This window comes from Caloenas nicobarica, chromosome 19 (assembly GCF_036013445.1).
Source record: "Caloenas nicobarica isolate bCalNic1 chromosome 19, bCalNic1.hap1, whole genome shotgun sequence".
In the NCBI taxonomy this organism is placed as follows: Eukaryota; Metazoa; Chordata; class Aves; order Columbiformes; family Columbidae; genus Caloenas; species Caloenas nicobarica.
In genome coordinates this window covers 5,983,645-6,011,239 of record NC_088263.1, presented here as the reverse complement: position 1 = coordinate 6,011,239, position 27,595 = coordinate 5,983,645, and the positions used below count along the sequence as shown (strand labels likewise).

The following is a 27,595-nucleotide window of genomic DNA, read 5'->3' as shown; positions in this document are numbered from 1 at the left end:
AATCAGTTCAACATCCTGGGCCGTATCTCTGAGATACACGGAAGCCTCAGGATTTAGAGATATTTAAAATTCAACTGTTGTTTTCAGATGAAGACCACAGCAAACAGCTTCATACCCTGCTATCACGTAACCCCAGCAGCAACGGCAGCGTTCATCCGCGCTGGGGACCGGCCTTTCCTGGGGCCCAGCCTGGAGAATTATCTCCTCCGAGAATAAAAGGCCATTACAAACACCACCACCTTCTGCTCTCAGGGTTAGGGACACTCTGACCCCGGTTAGCATAAACGAAGAGCAATCTGTCTGCATGAATTTATGCCCCTTACGCGTAATGCATCATGTATCCGTCTATATATTACATTTCTATATGCATGCATGCACGCATACGTGTCTGTTTCAAATCCAAAACTGAGCGTGGGGTTAAGTGGCTGCAGTTTTTCCACCAGTGCTGCCCAGTGCAGCTCTGCGTTGTGGGGAAGAGCCTGCGCCATTCCACAGCCCAGCTGTCACCACCATGGCTGCGTCTTGCCTTGTATGCACTTCTCCCTCCGGGGACAGGGGGAGGCAAACAAACAGGCGACAGATGCGAGCGCATTGTTTAATGTGGTGCTGGAAGGTGTCCGGTGCCGCAGGGATGAGCTGACTGGGAAAGGCTGCCCCGAGCAGAAGGGAATGCTGAACTGCCGCCTTTTCTGATGCACAGAAACGCATCTTCCATGGCAACTGCACCGGCCATTAGTCTCACCCAGCCTGGTCATTTCTGCCTCGCCACTAAAAATCCTGCTGCATGGTCACAGGTTGGCTTCGCCTCTGGGAAGCGCCTGCTGTGTCTCTTTGCCTTTGTGCAGCTGAAGCATTCTCAACATGTGAAAAAGGGCTCTGCATATGACAAGATGTGAATTTTATGCAGGAATAGGCATTTTAAAATAACAAGAGCCCAGCGCGCAACTTTGGAGGAACAGGCCTCCCTCCAGGCTACCTTGTGGAGAGCGTGGGGAGGGCGAGTTCTGGGAGCGTGTGCCGGGCCGCTGGGCCCCGGCGCTGCGGAAGCTCCCCTGAGGGATCGCCCTCGGCCAGGCCAAGCCGCAGCAAGGCCGCCCCGGGCCGCGGCCGGACCCCGGAGAGCCCGGCGGAGGAGCTACGAGGCCGCAGCCGCCGGGCCAAGGGCCGCCCCCGCCACCTCCCGCCGTTGCCAGGCAACGCGGCGCGGCCGGAAGGGCGGGGCCGCACTTCCGGCGCGGCCCGTGCGCGCCTTCCCCTCCCGCCCGCCGCCGCCAAGATGGCGGCGCCCGTGTCGCTGCAGGTGGAGTTCGGGTGAGCGCGGGCGGCGGCGGCGGCGGTGGGGCCTGGGGGTCGCAGCGGGGACCGGGGACCCGGGTGGAGGGTAGGGCCGGGCTGGGCCCCTCGGGTGAGGCGGCCGCGGGCCTGAGGCGGAGCGGCTGTTGCGCGCGGCCTGCGGGGCCGCTCTGAGCCGAGCTGGGCCCGGGTGTCCCCAGTCACGGGGCTTCGGGGCCGCGGGCCGGGCTGGCGGCTGCAGCCGCCCCCTGGGAGCCAGCCCGAGGTGTCGGGCACCGCCAGGGCGGTTTCCCGCAGCGCTGCGGCCCGGGCCCCCTCGGTGCTGCCCCGGGAGCGGTGCTGGGGCCGCCGCCTGCCCGGCCCTTCCCGCTGGGGCGGCCTCGCGTCGCATCGGTGTGAGCGGCTTGGGCGGGCCCTTGCCCTGCCCCCCTTTTAACCTTTTTAAAAAATTTATTTATTAAAATTATTTATAAAACTCTTCCACTCGTTTTTCGGCTTTTTTTCTCCGTACAGATATAAATGTGTGTGGTTTCATGTGCGTGAACACACGCGCTCGCTTTGCTTTGTGTTCTGTTTATTTCAGGTCAGTGTGAAATAGTCAGGTTCTTGCTTTGTAGCATTTTGATTTCCCGGTCTCCGTGGCTGCAGTATCTAAATTGCCAACGAGCTGGTGCTGGGAAGTTAAAGTGTTTGCAGTAGAAGTCTATGCATATTTGTGGAAATACTTGTGTTATTTCGTTAATGCCTCCTTTTAATAGAAGCTAAAAGGCTACTGTTTATTTGCTTTTTCCCACCCTTTCACAAACACAGAAATGCCATAACCCTTTAAAGACACTTCTCCGTAAGAATCCTTTCCTCAGTCTTTCCCACTTCCAGCTGCAGTAACTCTCCTAATTTTCCCAGAAGAGTGAGATGCATTTTTGCTTCCCTTGGAAATGCATAAATGAGCTCTCTATGTACAAATCACAGCTGAGTTCCCCACAGCTAGCGCATTACAGAAGGACCTTATCTTGCAATCTACATTTCCCACTGTAACAAAGCGTGACCTTGTTTTCATTGCATAAAAAAATGTTTTTCATATAATTGCTGTGACTTGTTCTCTTGCGTGAATCTCAGCTCATGTTAATAATCGCCGCTTCAATTTTCAGATAACTATTTTTTGTGAGCTGGTGGAAGAACACCAACAGAGTGCTCTTTAGGAGAGTTGCTGCATATAAGTAATGCTGCTGAGGGCATAACAAGGGTTCTGTTGTGCTCTTCCATCGCAGAGCCAAGAAAACCTAGTGTGGCATTTTTAGATATTGAATTTAAAGGAACTTAGTAACATCTGGGTGTATCTTTGTTGATATTTAGGTGGGGTTTATTTATTTTAAATAATTCTCTTTATTGTGTTGCTTTCCAAAGGGTGCGAGGCACCAATAAATTTCCAGAAATTAACTTCATAAGAATTTTTTTCTAAAGTAATCTACATCTAAGTTGGAAGAGCATTTTGCCACAATTAAATGCCCTGTGAAAATGGGTTGGTCGTTTTTCTACCTCAGTTGCATATCAAGCAAGTTGAGTTTTTTTAAGAGTTTCCTGATTGTTAAAACTTTGGCCACTCTCTTCAGTCTAGAGTCAGGAGCTCACGCTTTCTGCTTCTGTGTCCTGTATCTTGAAGTAGCATCTGTTTTTCTTATCCATGTCCCTACTCACATGATAAAGTTTTATAATCTTCTAAGACTGAGTTTGGCCATCAGGAAAACTGATTTATGTTTGTAAAGCTCAAGATTTTCACAGTTGTTCTTTTTCCAGAAAAGAGCGTAGGTGAGGAGCTTGCTGAGGCTTGTAAGTTGCAGTTACAAAAATGAATATGTACTTTTTTAAGAGCTTAAGGAGATTAGGTGCCTGGACCCAATTTAAATGCCATTTTTTTCAGCTGTGGGGACCAGCCTCTGCATATTTTGCTCACACTTGATCTGTTGCGCTCACAGAGGCCATCACTTGGTTATCTGAGGCTCGTGCCCCAGTATGTTCTGAATATCAGAAGAGGGGTATTCATCAGGTTGTTCAGTGGAGGGTGATAGAGTATTTATTTATTTATTTACTTGTCACCATTGTCACTTGCTTTGGTTGCTTCTTGCAGTCAGGTCCCTCCCGAGAGGGAAAGCTCTGTAGTAATCAGACCAAGAGAGGGTTGCCAGGCCCCGGGGACTGCTGGCTCGGCGACTGACTCGCCGTATAACCTCGCGCGAGTCATTTCCTCTCTCTGTTCACAAGCGGCAACGCGAGGAATATTTACTCCAGAAGGATGCTACGATTTTTCACGTTTTGCGAAGTGCCTTGAGACTTCTGGCTAACAAATGTTAGGGGCGAGCGAGGCTGGAGGTAACGTGGCGGCTGTGATATCGGTTGGATTGGAGCTGAAGGGAGAGGGAAGGCGTGGGGCTGGAGGCTCCACGGCAGTTTGCAGGCGCGTTGGGACGGAGCCATTGTCCGTTCTGTCATGACGCCGCCTGGCACCGTGGGGTTCTGGCCCGCGACGAAACCTCCTGTGTGCGCTGGCGATGGGAGGTGGCAACTTCCCCATGAACTTGTGGTTTGCAATAGGAAAAACAGACAAAGAGAATCCTGTGCTAAATATAGTCTGTGTCATTTGTTTTCTCTGTTGCGGCATCTATGTAAATCGCCTCTTTTGTACTGTCTTCCTTTTGACAATAAAACAAAATCTCAGTGCTTCATTGTTTTCATTTCAGAGGTGGCGCAGAACTCTTGTTTGATGGTGTCAAAAAGCATCAGGTGACTTTGCCCTGTCAGCCGGAGCCTTGTGAGTATCAGAGCCTGTTGGATAACTTGAAAGAATGAAACAAAGCTGGTTTGCACAGCAATTTCGTTAGTTGGCAATGAGGATCAATGTATTTTAAAAGCATTTTCAGACACGCTGTGCATCAGATAGCTTGGCAGACGATGGCTAGTCTTTAAAGTAAATACCAACCAGAAAGTCTGAGCATCTTTCCTGTCCTCTGAGCACTTGTGAATTTCTCCTCCTGGGTAGACAGCAGCTTCTGAATGCAAGTCTACTTTTGTCTTGCTTAATACTTGAACCCACCGTTAACCTTCCCTCTCGTTTGCTTTTTCTTGGCTGTTCTGAGGTTTCCAAGAGGCGTATATATGCGTATGTGTGCATGTATATGTCGTGTATAGATATGCAGGGGTTTGTATAGCAATGTAACAGAAATGTATTTTACGTATTCATTTGACTTTCAAGTATATGTAATCATTTTATATTAACTATGCAGCTGAAATGGCAAAGCTAATGCTTGAGCGGGATGCTGGACATCCTTCCAGCCTTTCCTGCAATAAAAAATAGGATTCTATCAAGCTAAAGGCTTGAGTGTCCCAGTGACACACAGTCATAGTCTCTGGTTTGAGATTTGAAATATCACTACTGAGCAGTGCTGTACTCTCTTGTTTCTTCTTATGCGTGTGCGTACTTCAATTTCAATGTAATTTTGCCACAGGTATGTTTTGAATTCTTCCAGCTAGATAGCAATGCTGTATGCTATTTGAGAGTGGGATTATAAACTGAAATAATACAAATACATCAGGGAACATTAACAGCTAATATGTCATGAGCGGCTGATGCCATAATCTATGTGCTGTGAATGTTCAGGCCTGAAATCTTTTTGCTGTACCTGGCAGTCATTAGACATTGGTAGAAGTGCTTTTGGTGCTTGGACGTAAGTACATGTAATTCAAATATATATATATATAGGAGCACTGGAATAGTGTGTTACGTTGTGGACTAGAGATCCGGAAACATGACCTGATGCTGATTTGCCTTGTGAGTTTAGTCGTGTTGCTGAACTTTCCCCTGTTGCTAGTGAAGTAGCAGTGGTACTTTAATGTATCACGAGAGAGTTCAGCATTAAATTCCAGCACTGTTAAAGCACTTAAGATCCTTAAATGGAAGGTAGTAAAGAAGCGCGAAACCACTCATTTAGTTGGTGTATAAACTTGGGGGCTCAAGTATCATTTTCTTCAGCGTTCTGTAAATTTAAAATACCCACTGATACCCACCTCATTGGTGGTGCTCAAACCATGATCAAATGCTGAAGAAAGGCATTATTACTTGGGATGTTTATTTCTGCCAAGGGAAGCGGGGGTTTAATATCAAAGAATGATTCTTCTAGCCTGATGGTTGTCAGCGGTGCAGCTGTATGTGGCCCAATCCATTCCCACTTGAAGTTGCTGAGAAGACTTCTGTAGACTTTCCAAGGAGCTGGGTTTATCCTAAAGGATAAATCTTGCCTTGAAGATCTGGCTCATTCTCAGGGTTTAAACTCATATCTCCAGTGATTCATTCCTGATTCATCTGACACATTATTGCTCCCAACTTCTCACGCTGCCTTGTGTTTTAGACACTGCTGTCCCTGTAACGAGCGACAGAATGGACAGAGTGCCCGCTTGCCAGCTCCCCTGGTTTGCAGCCTGCGGTTTTCATGGGCATGGAGTGACAGGGAGGTTTCAGTGTCTGGGCTGGTTGTGGGACACCCCTTAGAATATTTCCAGATGAGAATTATGTTGTAGTGGTGAGGACTCAGTAGAATCTTATCAGAAACAGGTGAATAAGAAATTGGGTAAATTCTAGAAATTTCATATTGTTGCTAATGCCATGTATTTTCCTCATTCACGTTAAGAAAGTTGAATTCGTCTATCTCTGGGTAAATAAAGATATATGTAATATGTTCCCTCTGCCCTCGTGCAGCCAGAATCACAATGATTAGAGAAATAAAACAGCTCAGTTCTACTTGGTGCATCCTGTTGCTTACCTTACCCACATCACTTTATACTCTGGGGAAAGATCTGTAGTATGAACACTGCTTGAAGACCTACACTTCTAACCCCATTTTAACTGATTTCATTAGTTGTCAAGCTTATTTTTGGCCATTTTAGCCTCTCTTACCCACTCTTCCTTTCTTTCTAGGTCATTTTTGTCTTTGTCCTTCTTTTTGTGGAGCAGCTGCTTCTCTCCAGGACATTTGGTTCAGCTATATTTTAATTTTTTAGGCATTTTTATATATATCCTAGAAGTGAGGGGCAGTGGAAAATTATATGAAGAAGTACCTATAAATATTTACGTGAGTAAAACAAGCTGTGCTCCATAGTTGACAAGAGCAGTGTTCTCTGAATGATAATGTTTGAACAAATTATTGTGTGGTCATTTCCTTTTTCCTGGGAACGGCACTAGGTAGAAAGTAGGTGGGTTCCAGATCCATTTAACTTTTTCAAGAATATTTGATTCTCTGTCCTTTTTGGACGCCTGGAGAGGGCTTCTTGAGGGATTAAGAAAGGCAGGAGGAGGGAAACTGCAAATGGGACAAGAGCAAGCCACAAGGGATACAGCTGTGTGGCAGGACCTATTTTTATTATCCAAGGAGATTTTTGTATCCTAACATCAATAAAAGAGCAGTTCTTTATTTCCAAAGAGGAGCTGTCTGAGCCTGTATGTTGAAGTCGCTGCCAAGTAGGGACTTAAAAAGGTGCGATGTATCTGTATGGGCAGACAGGTTTACATCAGCCTCACTTTGTGCAGGACTGTGGAACCTTTTAGAGCTGTTGCAGAAAGAAGACCTCAGGTTAAACAAGAATCTCTTCCCAAATTACTGGCTATTTTGGTGATCTCATTGATAATGCTGTTAGAGGGTCTAAAGGCATTAATGTCCTGTTGACTTATCTGCATAAAAACAGTTTGTGTGGGAGAAAGCAGCTGCGGGAATAACGATATTTGTCACATGGATAGAGGATTAAGTTGGCAGGGAAATCAACTTTATTTTCAAGCATCTAAGAGGCTATTAGACACAATGGAGCATAAAAGAGAGAAACCCTAAATTAAAAACTGAAAATGTATTTGGCAGCCTCCTCCTGAAACAAGCCACAGTAATTTAACCGAGTGCTTCAGTAATCAAATAGATCATTGTATGACTGCTCGGCAAGCGACGCTGGAGCTGCTTCCTCCATCTCGCTGGGCCTCACAGTGGTGGGTTTGTCTATGGCCAAGCGAATTGCGTGGACGCTGTTGGAAGGGTGGTCAGTCACTGGCATTGTTTAACCCCTGTAGTTGTCTCAGGTTTAGCTCAGCAGCATCACGCTGATGAAGAGTGATTTCAAATCCCCTCTGCTGTGCTCCCCGCTGGATATTGTACCCAGAGATTTGGGCTGTTTGTAAAGGCCTGCGAATTCCAGCTTCTCCTGTGGTTTCAGTGCTGGGACTTGTGTTTTTGGAGGAGCAGTCACCAGTTTCAGCGCTGATTGCTCAGACTTTCTGGCGTAATCAAAAATTCAGTGTGTCTTTTGGCACTTACAAGTCTGGAAGGATAGATTTTTGATCAGTGTGTTTTGGTAATTGTTTGTGGTTTCCCTTTACCCAGACCCCAGGGAAAAAGCCTGTTGCTAATCAGATTTTTTTTTTTTTCAAATAAAATAATCTGCCAAGTGCTGCTTCTGTTAAATCCCCGTAGAGAAGACCATGGTCTGCTCCTTGAGAGCTTTACTTTCCAGGGGCCTTGTTCTGCACAGCGTGGAGGAATGATGGGGAGTTGGGAGCATTTGTTTTCCCAGAAAAGAGCCTGGGGATCTCAAGAGATCAGACCTGTGTTACAGGCAGAGTGGCTTAAAAAATACAGCAAGGCATGTGTTCAGAATTGACTGGGGTGCTGTGCCAGAGCAATGTGTAAAATCGAGTGGCAGTTGGCACCAGTTGTCTGTAAATGCTCAGCGCTATTGCTGGATAGCATGTTGTAGTTATTAATATTCTGGAGTGCGTTTATTGCTCTGTTTATTATTCCTAACATCTTTAAACTTGCTTCAAAGAAGGAATAAAATTATATTTGGTAATGCAGAAACTTATTAGAAGAATTATTAAAAAACCTCATAGCTCTGTTGAATTTTGTGCAGTCAAATCCTTTTAACCACTGTGTACAGTACTGGCAGGTCTCAAAGGACTTCAGGATTATTCCTCTGCTTGTGCATCTCTCTTAGACAGATAATTACGTATTTGCTGGCAAGGAAAGGGGACTCAGTGGGCTACCCAGGGTGGGACCTAAGGCTGGACTAGCTCAGCCCTGCATCCCGGCTGCTCTGCCCAGTGATCGGTGTGAGCAGCTGCATTTGCAGGGCTGGGAGCCCGGTGTGATGCTGCGATGCCACGACTGAGCGGTCCCTGCCACAATTTGCAGGGCTCAGCGCAGTGGCTGCGTGCACAGCTTCGTGTCGACGTCCCGGTGAGGCTGCGCATCGCTTCTGCGCGAGGAATGGGTCCTTTGGAGGGAACAGACAAACAAATGTGTATCCTTACAGGAGCGGTCCCAGCGCTTTTCCGAGAGGCTGTGAAGCCGTGTTGCCAGATCAACTCATCCCAACTCATTGTGGAAGGAGCTTCCCAGGCACCAAGGACTCTCTTGTGTGTGACCAAATCCCTGGGCTAACAAAGCCCGGCTGTTCCACCCTCCTTCCCAGCCACTGTATCGCAGCGCGGACACCTAGCAGGACAACCTCTCCGTGCCAGCCCCCCCGCCCTGCTCTCTCTTTTCTCCCGCTGGGATTTGCAGTGCTGACAGCCCTGTTCAGAGGGTGGCAGCGGAGCAGGGCTGGGGAGGAGGATCCGGGCCCTTTAAACCGCTTAGCATGCGGTTCACACGGCTCCGGGCCAGCTGTTCCTTTCTCCTCCTGCCCTCACTCGCAGGAGTTGTTTGCTGAGCTCAGAGCTCCTGTGCAAAATTGCTTTTCAAAAGAGCCACTTTCTGCTTAATTAAACAATGAGCCGCCGTCCCTCTGCACATCTGTAAAGCTCCCTCTGCAGCCCCTTTATCCCACAAACTGCTCCATTCTTACCTCCATTCACTTGTAAATCTTACCCCCCCTCTCCTCCACCCTGATCATCTCACTGGCCCTTTCTTTTCCCCTTTCAAGTAAGACTGAGGGGCTTGCAGTATCTGTGGGGGTGGCTGGGTTGGGTGGGCAGGAATCGGTTTAATGGTGCTTGTTGGATATGAAAGTCTAATAACAGCGAAGAAGATCTGAGCCCGAAACTGAGAGGCGAGGGCTGGACTCTGCACCATTTCTGCGTTTAGAGGAATGAAATCGCGGCAGTTCCTGAGCTGAGACACTGAGTCACCCAGCAGCCGGAGGGGCCACCAGCCAGGCTGCGAGGGGGGCGAGGAGGTGACTTCAAGGCGCTTTCTGATCCAGCTGGCAGTGCCAGGGAGAGCCCAGCCCAGGGGATTCCCTCGGCGGCTGCCTGCGGGGCAGTGCCAGGCTGCGGGGAATCCCTCTGCCCTGGCAGGAGCAGCCGCCTTCCTCTGTGCACTGGGGTCTCCATCAGCTCCCTGCAGTCTCTTGTGACAGTGAGAGGGGTTTGTGACAGTGAGAAGGGGTTGTGATAGTGAGAAGGGTTTCCTTTTTAACCCTCGGTGCGTGTGCGCGCACACACAAAACCCAGAAGCTGGGAAAATAGGAGAGAGGGGAAATTTCAGTTCGATGGGTTTCAGCTGAGCTTTAGGCCCGCAGTTAGTAATGCATTTTCTGAATTGTCTTCCTGAACAGCTTAAAAAAAATTAAACCAGCAACATTCAAGGTTAAGCAGGATAAATGAATGGAAAAGTGATGAGGTGGGATATCTCCTTTATCACTGGGAAGGACAGATTATAGCCAGGGTGACGCAATATCGTCTAGCGTAGATTGATGGGGAGGGATGAAGAAATGGGAGTTTGGTGCATTAACAGAAGATTCCTGACTGCAAAAACTATTAGACCATGGCACAATCTCCTTGGGATTTGGTAGCAGGTCTACATTGCTCAGGCATCTTAAAATCAGAGCAGACAAGGCTCAGGATGGTCTTTTGTTGGGGGATAAAATCACAGAACCTGTTAACGAGATGTTATTTTTAATGTCTGTGATTCCCAATCCAGCACTTCACTGCCGGTGTGTTGGTCTTTGAGGCTCTCTTGGTTCCTTCCTTTGACAATTTTGAACGAGAGGCGAGACCCTGGGCCAGCACTAGTGATCTGTGATCCTAATTAAAAGAGACAGTTTGGTGCACTGGCATTTATTTGGGAGCCTGAAGTGACAATAGTGTTGGGTGTTACGGGATTAGATGCTCTGACTTTGGAAGTGAGTAGGGATTAGGTTTACCCTGAGGATCAGCTTGGAGCTGCTGTTTTTGTCATGAGAGCTGATGAATCTGGAGCCTTGCTACTGGTTAGTGAGTGGGATTGGAGATCCCTTGAATTTATGTTCTCCTGCCAGGGTGTGAAAGATCCCAGGCAGCTCCTCTCCAGTTCACCAGTGTTGTGATTAAAATCATAGGGCTGAGAATTGCTGGGTGATGGCTGGGAAATGAGTCTTTGCTGCTAACAGGAGAGCTCTGAAAGACCCCTGTGATCCCTTCCCTGTGTGGGAACGCAAGAACATGGAGAAGAGCTTTGCTTTTCTAGCTCAGAAATGAGAAAAAGATGTCTTAACACAATTAAAAATTACAGAAGCCAAGACCTTGACACTCGTTTGCAGCAGACAAGAACAGATGAGAGCAACAACTGGGATTCTCTGGTGTGTGGCTGTAGTTACCCCCTGATTTTTTCCCTAGTACTTAAATCACTGCCCACTCCAGTGTGTGGCAGGATTGGTTTGTGCTCTTGTCAGAGAAAATGGATTTTGCTCTTGCTGCAGAATTTTGCCTTGCTGCTCGCTCTGCGTAGCACCGAACCCATTTGCCTGTGACTCCATTTATATCAGCTATTCCAGGTCTTCTTCTGCAGTTTATGGCACACCATCGGCTGCTTCAGCAAATGATTTGCATATCAGATGGGAGGCTGGAGGAGTCTGTGGGATCCCTTAGGTCAGGTTTTGTAGCAAGCTCTTTTAGAGAGCAGGTTCCTGGAGGGCCATCAGTTCCAAAACCAGAGAGGAGAGCAGATTACTGGAGGGGTGACAGGTATCAGGAGCCAGCCTATTTTAAAAACAAGCTGCTTAAGCTTGGGAAAGGGGGATACAAATTGTCTTTCCATACATTTCCATGCAGGCAGGGGGAATAATGGCAGCAGAGCGGCAGGGAAGGGGCTTTGTCATGGTTACAGGCCAGTGGCTGAGAATGTGGGTGGAGCGATGCTCGTCCAGAGTTAGTGACCTCAGCAAATTGGAGCTCAGCCATGGTCAGTATGATAAATGATCTTATTCTGGGTCAAAGAAATGGTGCCCCACAGGGAGGGATCCACAAGGCGGCCCGGGAAAGCGCTGTGCTCTTGCAGCACTGACCCCTTAGTGACCAGTGCTGCATATATCTTATTTATTATGGACCAGAAGGGAATTTTCCATGGTTCAGCCTTTATTGGGTTCCCCTATTTCCCTGAAATAAGCTCCCAGTTCTGCAGCCAAGGCGAGAATATGGGTGTAATTCCCCCCTCTGGGTGCCCTTCAAGGCACTGTCTGCTTTGTGCGTGTTTGTATGTGGATTTTAGGGCAGGGGACATGGGGGTGTCTGGTCATTGTGTGTGTGAATCTGCCAGCGACCTGTGTGGTTCCCTGGAAGCCGAGAGTTGCGTGTCCGTGTCAACTGGTATTACGATTGTGCAAAATCCTTCTGCATTTCCGCACATTTATTATATCAGTTTGCTTCAAGATCCTTCTAGCACAACACCCAGCTTGGTGTTTTTCATTTGAGGCACCCGGTTTCTCTGCACACAGTGAGTGTCCTCTTTGCTGAGTTATCACTGATGAATCTGTCAGGCTCAGGAGGTTTTATTGAGCTGGGAAAGATCTATGGATTCCAGCCCTGGTTTTGAGGCTGCTAATGAACCCAGGCTCTTGTTCCAAGCAGTGCTAAAATGTAGTCTTAGATGCATTTGTCTTGCAGAGGAAGCTTGGTGGATTCTCCATCAAGGAATGGTTGGGGTAACGCAGAAGATGGGGCTTTGGAGGAGACGCAGGAGGCCCGAGCAGCCTGTGCGGTTCTGCCTGCCACAACCAGGACTGTTTGTGATGCAGCTGGGCTGAAAACGAGCCGGCGCTGCTGGGTTTTTATGTGCACGCTCACTGCAGTTTCTGCATCCTGTCCGCTTGCGTGACAAGCCAATGACTTTGTGTCACGGCGAGCACACACTTCACTTTCCTGAGCTGTGTGTTTCGCTGGGCGATTTGTTTTATGCATGTATTGTGGATTTGAGCTCCCATCTGTGCACTTGAACTAAGCAGTTTTCTCAAACGTTTGTCGTTTTTCCTTTTTTTTTAATTAACTTGAGATTATTTTTCCTGAGAATTTGGAGAGGTTTGATGTACTGTTAGCACAGGCAACAGAAGCTGTCTCTGTATACAAATGAGACAGGGATTTCCTACCATGTGCTTCAGTCCCTCCTTTGCAGTTTGAGAATATTTCAGCTTCCTTGGCTGGTTCGCTCCAGCTTCTCTGCTGATGCTGCCAATGGTGAGCACAGTTAATGATAACGAGAGCAGATTTTTTGGTGAGGATATTTGTTTGCCATGAATGAAATGGAGTAAGCTAGCAAAAGGACTTCATTGAGACTGTTCAGCAATGATAAAAACATATAATTACTGGGATGAACTGGACTTGAGTTGATGACGTGGGAGCAAAATTCTGTATTGTCTCAGCTCTCACCTGAACTTCACCCCTGGGCCAAACACAGGGTCGCTTTTGCAGCCAAATGGCAGCTCGCGTAGCACAACCGTGCTCCTGCGAACAGCAAACGCCTCTGTTCTGTGATAGGGACCAGCTTGAGAACCAACACGAGTCTAAAATCGCCGCATCGTAGTGACGGTTTAACTTGTCAGTGGATGTGGTGCCTGACCAGGCTGAGATTTTTTTCCCCTCCTTATATGTTGTTTGTAGAGGAACCTGCTGTTTGCATTGCAAATCCTCAGCCTGGGGAGCTGGAAACCTGTTAGACCTATGGTACAGTATCAGAAATAAAATGTCTTAGGAATGCCACGTATCTCAACAGTAAGAGATAAGCGGTTGTGCTGTAATTTACCTCTTATTATTTCCATCATGATAACACCCAGAGTCCTGTGCTGTTGATCAAAACTGCAGTTTGAGGCACTGAGCTGCAAGATGGCTTCTGCCCACACCGCTTGCAGTGGCAGTAATCTTGTTCCTTTTCAATATCTTGCTTGTGGGAGATGGTTTTGGTGTGGCTCTGGTCATTTTTCATCCTTTATAATTGATTTGTTCTAGTAATATTGGTGCACAGAATCGAGAGACGTGAAGGTGGGGGAAAAATTCAGTGCTGAGAAAGCAGCTGAAAATATAATATATATGTCTTAAGGTTGGCTGTGGAGAAGGGATCTTAATTCTCATTGCCGTTTGGAGCGGGGAAGCTCCAGGCATGCACAGGGGTATCAGGTTTTTTCCTGCTGTCTAAATTCTTCAGTATGTGTGTACGTGACTTCTGGGGAGGAGTAAATGAATGTAGGCTCAGGTGGGGCTGAAAATAACATTTATTATGGAAGGAGTAGGGCTGAGGGAGTCTTCCAGCTCAGCCTCAAATAAATCAGTCCCCTCGCCCCTTCATCCAGGCTGCTTCTAGGTAGCTGTCTTTTATCCAGCTGGTGTTTCTGTTTAAATGATCTCTCCGGAAAGGTCCCAGAGGAGAGGGCTGCTTATTCCACGCAACGAGAATGGTCTGTGGCACAGCTCATTGTTGTGTGCCCTGCCGCGAGTGCATAAATATGAAACAGCTCGCGGGCGTTGCTGTGGTGGGGCTGGTGTCCCCTTTGTGCCCCCCCTTCCTTCTCCTGAAGGCTCCTCTCCATCTTTCCTCCCCGCTGGCTTTCGTTTCTTGGTGATGGAGAGCAGGAGCTGCTTGGGTGTGAGATCCTGAGGGCTTTACATTGCAGCAGCGTTTTTCAGGGGAAGGTGAATATAGTTAATCCTTGTTCTGGCAGCTGACCAACCAGCATGGTATATGTGTATGTGTATATATATATAAATATATATATATACACATACCTCCTGAGTGGTGCTCATCATCCCCAGTGCACATTGCTAGAAAATCAGCAGAAAATGCTCTATTTTGTGCTCTTAACTGCGTATAGTTACAAGGGAGTGGTGGGTCAGCCCCTGGCAGGTGGTCCAGCTCACTGGGCAGTTTTAAGGCACAAAGCGTCTCTTTTTGCCCTGATCAAAGTGATCTGGTGCTCGGAGGCAGCGATACCTGTCGTGCCGCGGGCAGCCCCACGGTGGGACCGGTGTGTGTCACCCAGAGGCACTGATGCCCTGGGAAACCAAGGTGGGGAACAGAGGGAATCTCAGAGCATCCCCCTCCCCCTGTCCCTGGAAGAGGTCCCCATCTGCTGCAGATGGACGTGTCCCCATCGCCTCGTTGATGTGCACCTGCCTGTGCCAGGGCTGTTCATCCTTGGTGTGACAGAAGCGATGTGAGTAATGTGATTCAGAAGCACCCCAGCTCTGCTCCGGGGAGCATCCACCATCCCATAAAATCCTGGGGTAAGGCAAGGTCTGAGTCGAGCCACTACATGCACATTTATTTTTGATGGTTGTGAAGCAAATGCATAGGGAATCGTACACAGAGCTTGATTTTAGCTCAGAAAGGCGCATGTGGAAAGGTTCCCTGTGACTGTGGCGAGGCCACCGCACGTGAGACAGACATGGAAACCTATCCCGCTCGTCCTCTGAGTGGGGCTCCGGCTCTCACTGCTGGGTTTGTGCCTTCAAAAAGCTTCTTCACGCCTCAAAAACAAACAAAACTCGTTCGGGGCTTTCAAAGGGCTGTTTAAAGGAGCCCCAGGAGAATAACTGATTGTGGATTCAGAGTGATGAAGTGGTTTGTGGAACAGTGAAATATAGAGGCAAACGGAGGAGAACTCCACATTGCAATTTGTCAGCTTCTCTAAACCCTGTAACGGATTCTTACCCCCCTCTGTTGCTTCTTACCTCTCCAATAGGAAATTAACTGATGCTATCACTAAAGAAATTGTTTTTGCCGCACAAAGTAAAATTGATACTATAAAAACCCGCCAGCAGTGTCTCCTCCTCCTTTTACATGAAGACAAATCCTTCCTGTCACCTACTGAAATGGAAAGATAAAGGCTGCGCTTTAATAAAGAAGCTGTAAGCACAAAGTGTAGAGGGAGGGAGCAGCACAGGGAATGCGCCGCAGCAGCAGGTGTGATGCTGGGGGATATTGCAGGTGTCCAAAATACAGCTACGGTGGCCGGTGCCTGCGTGTGTGTTTAATGCGTGGTTGTGTACACGTTTGTGCCCCAGAACTCGTGTCTGCCAGAGTTCGTGCTGGTTTTGGTACCGATAGCGCCTACCTTTACTCCTTTCAGGTTCTTAGGCTTGCTTGTTTGGACTTTTAAAATCTAATTTAACACCCACAGTGTTAAACATCAATTTGTTAAATGATAATGGAATGTACAGGACATGGGATGTGAACATGGACGGTCTCCTGCTGGCCTGGCATTTCAGCATGAACTGCGTTTGTTTTTTGTGGGATGCGTTTTCTGCGGGAAACCTCTTCTGCCAAAGGGTGGGTTTGGGGCAGAGCCCTGAGCCCCCTGAGGCAGAGCTGCCTGCTGGGTGCTGCTGAGGGACAGTCGTGCTCCTTTGGCGGAGGTTTGCGGCTCTCCCCATCCATCCTGCACATTCCTTGACTCTTTTGTGGATAAACAATCACTTTGTTCTGGTGTCAGCCAGTTTATAAACTGCTGTCCTTTCTCCTTTCAGGGGATATCAGAAACCTGCTAAAATGGATCAAACAGAATCTATTGAAAGAACGACCAGAATTATTTATGCAAGGGGAATCTGTGTAAGTACAGCTGTTGTGAATCCTCCTCGTGTTTCTCTGCTGATCCCCATGCTTTGGGATATGTTTTTCCTGTTGCAAGAAGCAAGTTATTGACCATAAAAACATGGGATTTGCTAAAGTGGTGATGGGGGGTGTCCCGCACTACACCTCACCCTGTTCCACAGAGAGCATGTCTGTCTTTTGCAGCCCTCACCCCAAATCTTTAAAAACTTAAACCTTACATGTGAGGCCCAGCCACGTGTACTTTCTCTCCATTGTCACCTGGAGCAGCGTAGCTCATGTATCCTCAGTTCCAGGAGTTTTAGCAGGTCTGTCCGTTCCCTGCTGACATCACTGGAACTGAAGCAGTCACTCGGAGAAACGCCAACAAATATTTCTTCTGGGAAATGTATTTTTATTGTCAAAATGGGGCCAACCTCGTGGAGCGGGGCCGGGGGTGGGGGGGGGCGGGAAAAAAAGGCCAAGAGAAATGGAGCAGAGTGAGCTGTGCAAGCCATCCCTGGCTGCAGGGTGGCGCTGGGGGTGTTTAACATTCGTCATGGATCTTTGTGAGCTGAAGCGTGTGCCAGGTCCCCTGGTAACAGGAGAGACGATTGCAGGACACTGAAGATCAAAGAAGGGGAATCCCTGTGCCTGTAATCAGAGGCTCAGAGTGGATCCCGGCTGTTTACTGCCTTGGGTAGGGGCACTGGAATAGCTTTCCCTACCTTCTCATACCTCTCTCTGCACTCGACTGTAGCGCGTGGGTTTTAATTACCTGTCTTTTCTACATCGTACGGAAATGTAGTCATCTCATGTAGTCATCTCAGAGCATCCTCAGGAATGGTGCATTTTGATTCAAATGAGCTTTGGGATCGCTCCTGCCTCCCCTTTATTTGATCTAGAAAGGGCACAGACTGTACCTGTTTCCACCTCCATGCCAGGATGCCTTTTTCTCTTTGGCTTTACAGGCAGACAGCTTGTGATCTGTGCTGTAACATCCCTTGTTCTTAACTATTTGTGGATCTCTTTAGCAGCCCCGTATCCTAATTATTTCTCTCTGTTCTGCAGGAGACCAGGAATTTTGGTGCTCATCAACGACGCAGACTGGGAGCTAATGGTCTGTACTCCTTCAGTTTTACTTTCTTTGTTGAAAATATCACTCTGTCTGTTCTGTGGTTGCTCTCAGAGAAGCTCTTTCTGATTCTTGCCCCAGAGCGAAGCATCTTCTGTTTGAGGGGGAAGGGACAGGCTGGGATCTCTCTCCCTGCATTGTGCTGTGGCTGTTCAGTAGCCTGGAGCCTTTCTCTAACCTGCTGAGTCTCAGCAGCCAGCCAGCGTCTGAAGAGAGATCCCCTGGATTCCCTCGCCTCCAGCAAGGGGCTCACAGGTCTCTCCCACACGTGGGGTGACAACTTAGTGGGGACCGAGCAGCTTTTCCACCCCAGGCAGACCCCCTATGCTGGGGTACGGGGGAATGCAGCCCCGGGGAGATTTCTGCCCAAACAGGCAACTGGTAAATATCTTCCCTTTTCAGCCCACAGTTGCGCTCAGACAACAAACAGCCCCAAACTATTTTCCTGCCTCAGGCAACCACCTGTTCTGGCAAAACCCTGGTCCAGAAAGCGGTGTGGGATAGTGAACGTCAGCTCCGTGTCTGATCTCCCACCTTCGCTTCCGTCAGGTTGAAAACATCAGTCTATCTCCTTCTGCTCTCCCTAACACTCACCATCTTTTAATGAACTGTTTTCTCTTTGCAGCTAGTATTTGGAAATGACATTTAAACCATTTTTCTTTTTTTTTCCTTGGCCTGCAGGGTGAGCTGGATTATAAACTCCAAGACCAGGATAATGTGCTTTTCATCTCAACCTTACATGGTGGGTGAACTCCTGGAAAAACAAGAGGATGTAAATCCAACCCCCTGGACAAAAAACTCAAACAAAAACCTAAACCCACCCAAACCTCTCCTGAACTGCCTGTGCCCGATCTCTGCATCTTCCCAACGCGTTCACTTGTTACTAGCCATCCAAATAAAGCCCTGCCAGCACACAGCCTGCTGTCCACCACAACAGCATCCTTCTTTTGGCCCTCATTTCACCTCTCCTGCCTGCGCTTCGAGGTACCCTACTGAACAGAGAGCACCTCCAGCATGTGGGGCTTTGTTTTTCCGTGACGGGAGGAACAGGGGTGCTGAACCTCAAGGAGGATGGTGTGTCTTTGCAGGCAGTAAGGTGCTCTGGGGGAACTGGGGCAAGGCTGGGGTGCCCCTGCCTTGGTGCTGGGAACTGGCATTCTTTTAACACAATTCTCGGTGTTGGTACAGTCTGTGCACCAGCCACGGGGACGATCAGGTAAGGGCGAGACATGAAGTGCAAGGAAACAAAAGGTGACTTTACTAGTTTTTCTCTGAGGTGGCAGACATTACAGCTTCAGAGCCCTCTGTAGCAGTTTTCCACTTGTCATTGTATTTATTTATGGGAAACAGGAGAGAAATAAGCTTTTTTGGTTTTGTTTTTCTGATGCCTTATGCCTCTTTCCTACCTCAACTGAGGCAGGGTGAAGGACTAGCCCACGAACCATGTCAATTTATAACCATTTAGTTGGAGGGGAAACAGAACTGTGCCCGGCCTGAGACAGCACAGAGTGATAAGGGCAGCAAATTATCTTTCTGTCACCGTGACGGACAGAATTGATCAGCCTGTGTTGTGTTCTGTGCAGATGGGGAGCTGCGTTGGTGCAGCCTGGCCAGGGAAGGGCTGGGGTTGGAGCTGGAGATGCGCGGTTAAGCAGAGAGCAGGGAGAAAAAGTCAGTGGCTTTTAACTTTTCCATCAGTGGGAGGGGGAGGCTTCTTACTGCGCACCCTGAGGAAGTCCTGTAAGCGCAGCGGAAGTGGGTGTGCGCGTCTCTGCTAGGGCATGGACGCTGTTCGCTTTCCAGAAGTTTCCTCAGACAAACGGACCGGCCTGCCTGGCAGCCGGGAGGTGACAGAGCAGAGGAAAATGGTCAGAGAGGACAGCATTGGTGCCAACAGGTCTGAAACTCCACAAGCTTCTAGGAGCGTCCGACTAGGATTGTCCATCCTGCACTCCCCCCTGCCCTGCTCACCTGCATTTTGGCACAGCTCTGGCGGCACGTGGTGGTCCCCAGCGCCAGCGCTACAGCCCGAGCAGCGGCTCTGCCGGGGCAGAGAGCTCGCCGGTGCCATAAATTCTGTTGGTGTGTCTCGGAGCTGATCTGCTCTCGCATTCTTGCCCTGTCCGCAGCCTGCGGGAGCTGCCGAGGAGGAGCTGGGGAGCGGTGCAGTGCACCAGCCCCTGCTCGGGCAGCCTGGCCTGACACCTCGAGAGCTCTGTTCAAGGAGCCTTTCCCGTCCTGTGCCCGGCAGAGGAGTTACTCTGTCTGATGCGGAGGGAGTGCCAAAGAGTAATTCCCCTGTCTGACTTCTCCGGTGACTCCTCTCTCATGTTTACCCCACCACAACCTGCATAACTAAAAGCACCCACAGACTACAATGCTGCTGCATCAGAGAAACCCTGACTTCAGAGCATGCTGCTGGTAACGGACCGATATTCAGCCTTTTCCAAATCCAGCCGCTGTGACTCGAGTCCAGCTTGTGCCGTTTGTAAATGACACGGATGGGCCAACAGCTCTTCTCTGCCTGGAGTTCACTGCCGTAAGCTTTGCTGGGCTGGGGGAGAGGAGGGGGGATTCCAGGTGACCATAGGAGCTGGCTAAAAACCAAACTTGCGTGGCATGCAGCTTGGAACGGACTTAAACCCAAGTGGGAAAAGGCAGGTTCATTTTCAGCGCTGCTGCCTGCCCAGCCTCTACTGCATTTCTGCCTTAGGCTGGGCTTGTCTGTTCTTATCCCCCCCAGCTGTTTGCTCATGGCAGGATGAGTTCCTTCCCTGGGAGGTGTTACTTCCCTCGCTAGTCCAGGTAGACCCAGATGGCTCTGCTCCTGCTGTAGTAAAAACTGCCAATCATTGCTAAAAAAAATCTAGAAATGGGAAGATGAGGGAAGCCAGGGGAGGGTAGAAGAGGGGTTCAGCAAAATCCTGTAACAACAACAAAACCAACGAAAAAAAAAGTTCCTGAAATAAAAGCCTTTTAAAACATTCTCTGCCTGAAGCTCTTGGTGAAATTTTGCTCAGATCTTATTATGCTTCCCTCCTCCTCACGGGTTTCCTTGGCAGCCCCGGCCGAGCCGCTTGTCTTCTAGAGGCATAAAGCCTCTCTGTTCCGAGCCTCCCTCCCGGTCCTGGCTCCACGGGGCCGCTCCAGCCCTCGGCTCCGCTCCCGCCTCGTCCCCTCCGAGCCCCGGCGCGGCGGTGAGACCGACCCCGCAGCCCTCGGCCCGGGGGAGCCCGCGGTCGGGCCGCTCTCCGCCGAGCCTGCCCGGTGCCCGAGCGACGGGGACGGTTCCCGGCTCGGCAGAGAGCCGGAGCGGTCTCCGTGTGCCCGGGGCGAACCGGGGGCTGCGGCAGGTGGAGGATGAGGGTGTCCCGGCCGGCGGGGACCTCGGCCCCCGGTGCACAGAGGTCCCCGTCGCGCCCCAGGCCCGGGCGCACGCCGAAATAAATTCAATGAAATTAAAACGCAATTTACAAATAAATAAATACATACCAGAAGGATAAACCGGGATGGAGCCGCAGGGCCGGGGCACCCGCCCGCTCGGCACCGTCCCCGCCGCCCCCGGCGAAGCGCCGGTGACTCCGGCTCGGCCCCGCCATCCCTGCCCGGGCCCGGCCCGGCGAGGACCCGGCCGATATTTGACGCATTATTTGAACCCCCGGCAGCGCTGAGCGGTGCGGAGCACCCGCCGGTGTTTATTTAGTTTCCTTGAAATCCCCGCTGAGGTTCCCCGGGCCGTTACCTCGCCGTGCCCGGAGAAGGTCCGTCCTTCTTCCTCCGCCCAAAAGCACCTTCCTGGAGCCCAGCCGGAGGAGCTGAAATCTCTGCTACAGATGTCCAGACACAATTCTTGGTTCGTACGGCTCCATCGCACAAGAATTGCGTTTGGACAATCAGGAGCGGAGATTCCCGTCCCGGGCTCGCGGGATCTTCCAGGGGGAATCGGGCTGGAGCCTGGAAAACAAGGATACACGGGGGGCACCGAGCCGGCTCCCCGCCGCCCGCTCCCCGCTCCCCGGCCCTGCGGAGCCGCTTCTCCGGCCGCAATAAGTTTCTGGAGCAGCGGCGGCTCTTCGCATCCCCATTTCGATTTAATCGCACCGCGAGGGGTTTGATTTTATCAACTCGTTTCCTACACCTCCGAAAAAATAAAAATTAGCCCTTATTAAAAAAAATAAAATAAAAGAAACAGAGGGAGGGGAAAAAATCAGGCGAAATAAAAAGGGGGGGGAAAAGAAAAAAAGAAAAAAAGCCAGAAAACGAAAACCAGCGTTCCATCCCCTCCGGAGCAGCCCCGGCGGAGCGGGGGTTCGGTTCCGTGGGGCCGCGGGGCTCGGTGCCCCCGGCAGCCCCGGGGCTCGGCGGGGGTGATGCCGTGGGGATGCGGGCGCAGACCCCCGGCCCCGCGCTGCGGCCGCCGCTCCTGCCTCGGAAAATTAACCAATTCCAAGCGAATCGCCCTCAAAATTCGGGCACTTTGAAAAATCGCCGAAATTTATAAACGCCCAACGGAGCGGGGAGAAATATTGATGATAATAAAAAATAAAAGAAAAAGAGGAAAAATCCAGGCTTCTCCCCCAGTCCCCTCTCACCGACCGGCTCCCACGAAGTTGGGAACAAATCCCCCCTCTCCAGCCAGGGAAAATCCCGACCCGCTGCCGGCGCTTCCCCTCGCCGGTGCCGGTGGCCGATCGGGTCCCCCCGAGGGAGGGTTGAGGACGGGCGACCGGCGGACCCCCGGCTGCCCGAGCCGCCCTCCGCCCCGGCGGCCCGCGGGGCTCCGAGTTTCCACGGGGCGCGGAAAGTGCGTCCCGCGGGGGCGGAGCGGGCGGCCCCCGCGGCTCGGCGGGGCACAACGGCGGGGTTACCGCTGCACCTGCCGCCGGGCCGGAGCCCAGCCGAGCCAACCCGGCTCTGCCCCTCTTCCTCCACGCCGTATCCACCCGGGAGGGTCCCAAATCCGCCCGGGAGGGATGCGCACACCGGGGCTCTGCGGGCTGCGCCGGGGCCGGGCAGGGCTTTTAGTTGAACGGCACAACAATAAATGTGTTGCAGAGCCGGCGAGAAAAGAATGGGGATGACCTTCAATTGGTACTGGATTTGAATAACACCACGGGGTGATAAATGCCCATTGTGTTTTAGGAGTAATGAATCTCCACTGTCTCTATAGCACAGAAACAGCAGCTGCAACCTGGAGCCAGCCATCTCTTAAAGACACAGCTCCCAAACCCCGGCCCCCGGCCCGGTACGGCCCGGCTCGGAGTCCCCGCACCAGCCAGCTCCCGGTGCTCGGGGGCCCGGGGTGAGCCCTGGCTCGGGGCCTCGGTGCCCGGTCCCGGGGACGGCCGGGGTTGGCCCCACTCGGGGTTGTGGGGATCCCCCCCAAGCTGCCGGGCAGGCCTGGGGCTGGGGTCCCCTCCCATCCCCCGGTCCCCCTTCGGGGGTCCCCCCCATGTCCTGCTGCCGCGCGGGTGGCACTGCAGGGGTCCCCCGTGGGTTACGGGGTCACCTGCACCCCACCCCGGCCCCCCACGGCAGGGACAGTGCTGGAGATAAATAATGCTCATTGTTTTCCCCTAATGAATATTACCGACTTGCCAGGCCGGCAGCTGCGGGCTCCGGCCGGGGGAGCGGGGCCATCGCCTGCCTCTCCCCGCCCGGGGACCCCCCAGCCTCGGCCTGCCGGGGGTCCCCGCAGTCGCGGGGCAGAGCATGGGGCTGGCCCCTGCCTTCAGCCCACCGCTGCCTGCCAGCCCACTGACACCCACTGGGGTCCCTGAGCAGAACCAGAGGGAGACTGGCGGGGGTGTGCAGGGGCCGGGGACTGTCCCCGGGGGGGTCCCTGCACCTCCTCACCTCCTGCCTTGTCCTCGCATGGGGTCCAGCCGTGTGGGAAGAGGGATCGGGTTGTGCTGGGAGAGAAACTCCTGTGGTCCCAATGATGCTCGGAGCAGCTCAGGCCTGTGGAGCTGCTCAGTGACCCCGGTCCCTGTCCCCAGCCCGCAGCAATGTCCCCTGTCTGCGGCAGGGCCAGGCCTGGGGCAGGGGACAGCCCAAGGCTGGGGTTAGGCCTGAGCCCTGAGCAGGGACCAACGAGGCAGGGATCTGCGACGGAGGGCTGCTTATCCATGGGGGCTCATTCTTGGCCTCAGGAGGTTTTGCACACCCGCAAAGGCACAAATGTGTCCCAGGGCTTGGGGACAGCCGTGTCCCCGCAGCCCATGCCCCATGGCCAGGGCCAGGGGGATGCCCAGCTCATGACTTGGCCACCCGCCTCCCTCCAAAGGGCTCCCCTGCCTCCCTACATCTCCCTGCCAGCGCTGAGAGCAATGAACCCACTTCCTAGGAGTGTGAAAATCAAAAGCAAGCTGTCATTAAAAAAAAAAAAAAGAGAGCATCAGCAACAGCTGAAGGCCCCTGCACTGGGCTGAAGCCATCGCCAGGGACCAGGCAGCTCCCTGGGAAGCGGGAGCCATCGCGGGGAAACCCCCGTCGCTGTCAGCATTCCCGGGTGCTCCCGCATTGTTTTAGCCAGGACCTGCCAGCCTTTTAACTTGCTTTACTTCCTAATGCTCCCCCCACACACTTTTTTTTTTTTAAGTCTCTTTCCCAAATCTTGGCCAAGTTAATGAAGTTATGTGATCCTATAAATGTTAATTGTCTAAACTTCTTCTCTTCTCTCCCCCACCTTTTTTTTTTTTTTTTTAATCTCTCTTCTCCTTGCTGCTTTCTGCTCCACTTGTAATAAAGAAAATATCTTGGCTGGTCTTAGCCAGTTGCTTGGCAACCTCAATAGAAAAAAAGAGAACAGAATGTAACCAATCCCGAGACAACCGAAAGATTTTGGTGACATGTGACCTCTCCAAAAAGGGCAGCCTTAAACTGTCCCTTCTGTCCTTTGCTCCTGACCATTAGGGTCTCTTGCCCTCCCCCCCCGGCTCCTTACACCAATAAATATGGATTAGTGAAATACTTTTTCCCACACTGATGAAAAGCCGGGATTGATCTTTCCACCTCCTTTATGTACCAACCTGACAAGTTTCTAAACAAAATTAAGAGGGAAGAGGCGAAAGGAGCCATCCCGGGTTGGGCAGCTGGGGACGAATCCTGCCCCACCGTGGGGATGGGGGGTCCCCAACGGGGCGCTGGCGCCGGCCGTGCTGGGCGGTGGTCTGCTGGGCTGGACCTTCCCTCTGCGTGCTGGGGAGCACAGTGCCAGCAGGTTAGGAACTAAAATGATCTTTTTCTGGCCCAAAACGGGGAAAAAATAAAGCCCCCAGCCCAGCCCTGCGCTCCCTCGGTGAGCGCCTGTGTGTCCTGGGGGGACCTGTCCTGCTCCTCGCCGCAGAGCCCCAGCGCTCGTGGGCGGCCGGGGAAGTCGTCTGCAAATTCCATTTCATCCTGGAAAAAAAAAAAAAAAAAGGAAAAAAACACACAACAAACCACAACATGATGTCACTGGCTTTCTGGTGCATCCCGCCGGCGCCCCTCCACCTGCTGCCGGCCTCCGCTTGGCCGGCCTGGGCACGGCCACCAGCCCCGGCACGGCCACCAGCCCCGGCATGGCCACGAGCCTCGGCTCGGTGGTGGGTGCTCAGCCGCCCGCCCTCTCGCCGCCCCCCCGGCTCTCGGCTTTCCCCGGCTCCCGGCGCGGTGAATGCCTCTTTCACCAGCAGTTCCCCTCTTCCCAAAAAAGCATCACCTTGCCAGCTCCCTTCCTCCCCGCCAGCTGCCAGGAAAATAAAAATTAGGGCAAGGAGAGGGAGCAAAAGGAAAACCAATGAACTTATTTCCAGCTTTTCCTTCGGATCAGCCGTCCAGCACCGGGAGAAAAATATTTCTCCTGTAAAAATATCCCCTCTCCATGCAAGCTCCAAGCCCTTCGGCACCGGGGCGCTGGCCAGAGACGCAGGCTGAGCTCGGCGGCGGAGGACACTGTAAGTTGGGCGTCTGCTTAAGCAGTTTTATGGCTTTTTTGGGGGGATTTTAGCCACAGTTGGGGGCTGAGCTCCCCCAGGGATGGAGGAGGAGGGTTGGGGCAGGGGGCAGATGGAAAGGCGGCGTTTGGGGGTGCAGGCTGCAGGGTGCCAGCAGGGTGGGCACTGGCGGTGCCCATGCCAGCGGTGGCGGGTGGTGCTGGGTGCGGGCGGCCCCGGGGTGCACAAAGCCCCTTTGAGCAGCACAAGGAGCTGCTCATCCCTCACTCAGACCTGGGACTGGCCCCGGGAGAGGAGAGTGAGACCCCAGCCCTGAACACCCAGGGGTGGCTGCTGTGGGGGAAGCTCAGGGCTTTGGGGTGCGTGTGTCCCCAGGATGGGGACCTTGGCCCCAGTCTGAGCCCCGACTCATGGGGTCCCCACAGCCCCCCGGGACAGGTTGGTCCCCAGGCAGCCCCACGGGTCGGGGGCGATGCAGGGAACTGGGGGTGCCCCAACTGTCCCATGTGGGGATGGGGGACCTGCTCCCTCCTGCTGTGGGTGACAGTGACACCCACAAAGCCACCAGACCCTGGTCCCCAGGGTGGTCGCAGGCAGAGGCTGGGATGGAGACTCTGGTGGGACCTGGCGAGACCCAGCAGGACCTGGTGGCACCTGATGGGACCCAATGGGACCTGGCAGGACTCAATGAGACCCAATAGGACCTGGTGGCACCTGATGGGATCTGGTGGGACCCAGTGGGCTCTGGCTGCCCTGCGCTGAGGCCGACTGGCCGGGCACAATACCACAGCCCCGCTCCTGAGCCGCCGCCGAAGCCCCTTTCCCAGCGCGGAGTGTCTTTGTTTCGCCTTTGTGATGGAAAGAGCCCCCCTTCCTAAATCACGGTCCTGACACCCCCATTGTCTCCTTCCCGGGGAGGTTTGAAACTTTCTTCCCCCCCCTAGTCCTGAGGTCAGGAATGCGGCCGGTTTCTATTGGGATGGAGGAGCAGGGCTGGGTGGGGGGCTGTGGGGTCACGCCGGCTCGGCAGGTCAACCCGAAAACAAAACCTTTTGAAATACCTACTCTCCATCACTGCCAACATTGTCCCCTGCCAGCGGGGGCCTGGCACGGCCCCTCGACGTCTCCAGCCCGGCCGCTGCCCACCCCAGCGGTCAGCATCTGGGGGGGGACAGAAGGGTATTGTGCTGAAGGGGACAGCTTTGTTTTCGGTCACAGCTGCCCCGGGTTCGGACAGAGACCGACCGCCAGCCCTGCTGGGGGGAGAGGAGGGAGGCGACAGAGGTGACGGGAGCGCATGGGTCAGCACGTTGCAGGGGGGACCCGTGCTGTCAGGGTACCCCTCCACTGCCATCCCTCTGGAAGGGCACGGTAGCGGGGCGGAGAGCAGGTCCCCATCGCCCCTGGGGTGAAGCCCCCACAGAGTGCACAGCCCCCCTGTGCCCAGCAGGGATGGGGCAGCCTGGGTCCGGCATCCTGCCTCAGTTTCCCGTTGTTGTGGGCGGTATCCCTCTGCCTGCTCCTGGGGTTGAGGGGTGCCCAGGATCCTCTGTGATGCCCAGAGCCATGGGACACTGGCTGAGGACACTGCTAGCTCTGATGTCAACAGATGCGGTCCAGCCTGGGGGGAAAAGGGACCATTTTGTGCTTGAGCTGGCTTTGCCACCTGGGAAGGACATCACTGCTTGTCACCCTGTGGAGGTGACACAACCCAGCGGGCACTGGGGCTGGTGGCACATCTCTGCCCCACTTATGGTGGCAGGGATGTCCCTGTCTCCACCAGCCGGGAGGGGGATGCTGCTCCCACCAGCCTCCAGCTCCTCTGGCAGAGCATCTCTTGGGTGGCCCAAAATCCAACCCCGGGTGGCCAAAATCCTCCCCGGGATGGCCAAAATCCCCCTGGATTTTTCCGGATGGGAAGATCTGTTGTTTTTGCCCGCCACAGGAGCAGCCTCCCGAGAAGGAAAGTGGAGCAGCGCACACGGATGTGATGGTTTTAGCAGAGACCTGGAAGGAAAACCCAGCTGGGAGGGGAGCACCGGCCGCGTGAGCTGCAGCTGGAATGGCTCAGGATGAGGGGCTGGCAGGGCAGGGAGTGTGGTGGACTCACGGGCACTCCCTTGGGTCTGGGGTCCCCACTGACCAGGCAGCCACAGGGAGGTGGTGTGGGCTACGTGCCTCAGTTTCCCCACCTGTGAGATGGACTGAGGTTGTGAGGCTGAACAGGTTGGGGTAGTGGTCTGGAGGGGACAGTGTCACTCGTACAGTGTCATGGTGTTGGAGTGGGGAACGTCCCGGGGCACCCATGGGCACCACTGACTTGGGCAGCTGGCTGGGCCCCGGGATGTTTTTCTCCTTGTGAAATGAGTTTAAAAACAAGTTGTTGGTGGCTGAGGGACTTGTACCAACCCCCCGGCCATGCACATGCACAC

The 27,595-nt window shown here is 52.4% G+C and overlaps 1 protein-coding gene across 1 annotated transcript; it reads left to right on the top strand.

Annotated features, from left to right (window-relative positions):
• Positions 1 to 1,227: 1,227 nt before the first annotated feature.
• Positions 1,228 to 18,160, top strand: URM1 (ubiquitin related modifier 1). Its single transcript, XM_065648522.1, has 5 exons — positions 1,228 to 1,311; positions 4,029 to 4,099; positions 16,031 to 16,112; positions 17,163 to 17,211; positions 17,908 to 18,160. Exons 1-5 carry the CDS (start codon positions 1,277 to 1,279, stop codon positions 17,974 to 17,976), a joined length of 306 nt encoding a protein of 101 aa, XP_065504594.1. The 5' UTR covers positions 1,228 to 1,276; the 3' UTR covers positions 17,977 to 18,160.
• Positions 18,161 to 27,595: the final 9,435 nt, after the last annotated feature.

Coding starts and splice junctions, on each gene's coding strand:
- URM1 (XM_065648522.1), top strand. CDS start 1,277: ATGGCGGCGCCCGTGTCGCTGCAGGTGGAGTTCGG. Junction 4,100..16,030: donor GCCCTGTCAGCCGGAGCCTT/GTGAGTATCAGA, acceptor TTCTCCTTTCAG/GGGATATCAGAAACCTGCTA. Junction 16,113..17,162: donor TTTATGCAAGGGGAATCTGT/GTAAGTACAGCT, acceptor TCTGTTCTGCAG/GAGACCAGGAATTTTGGTGC.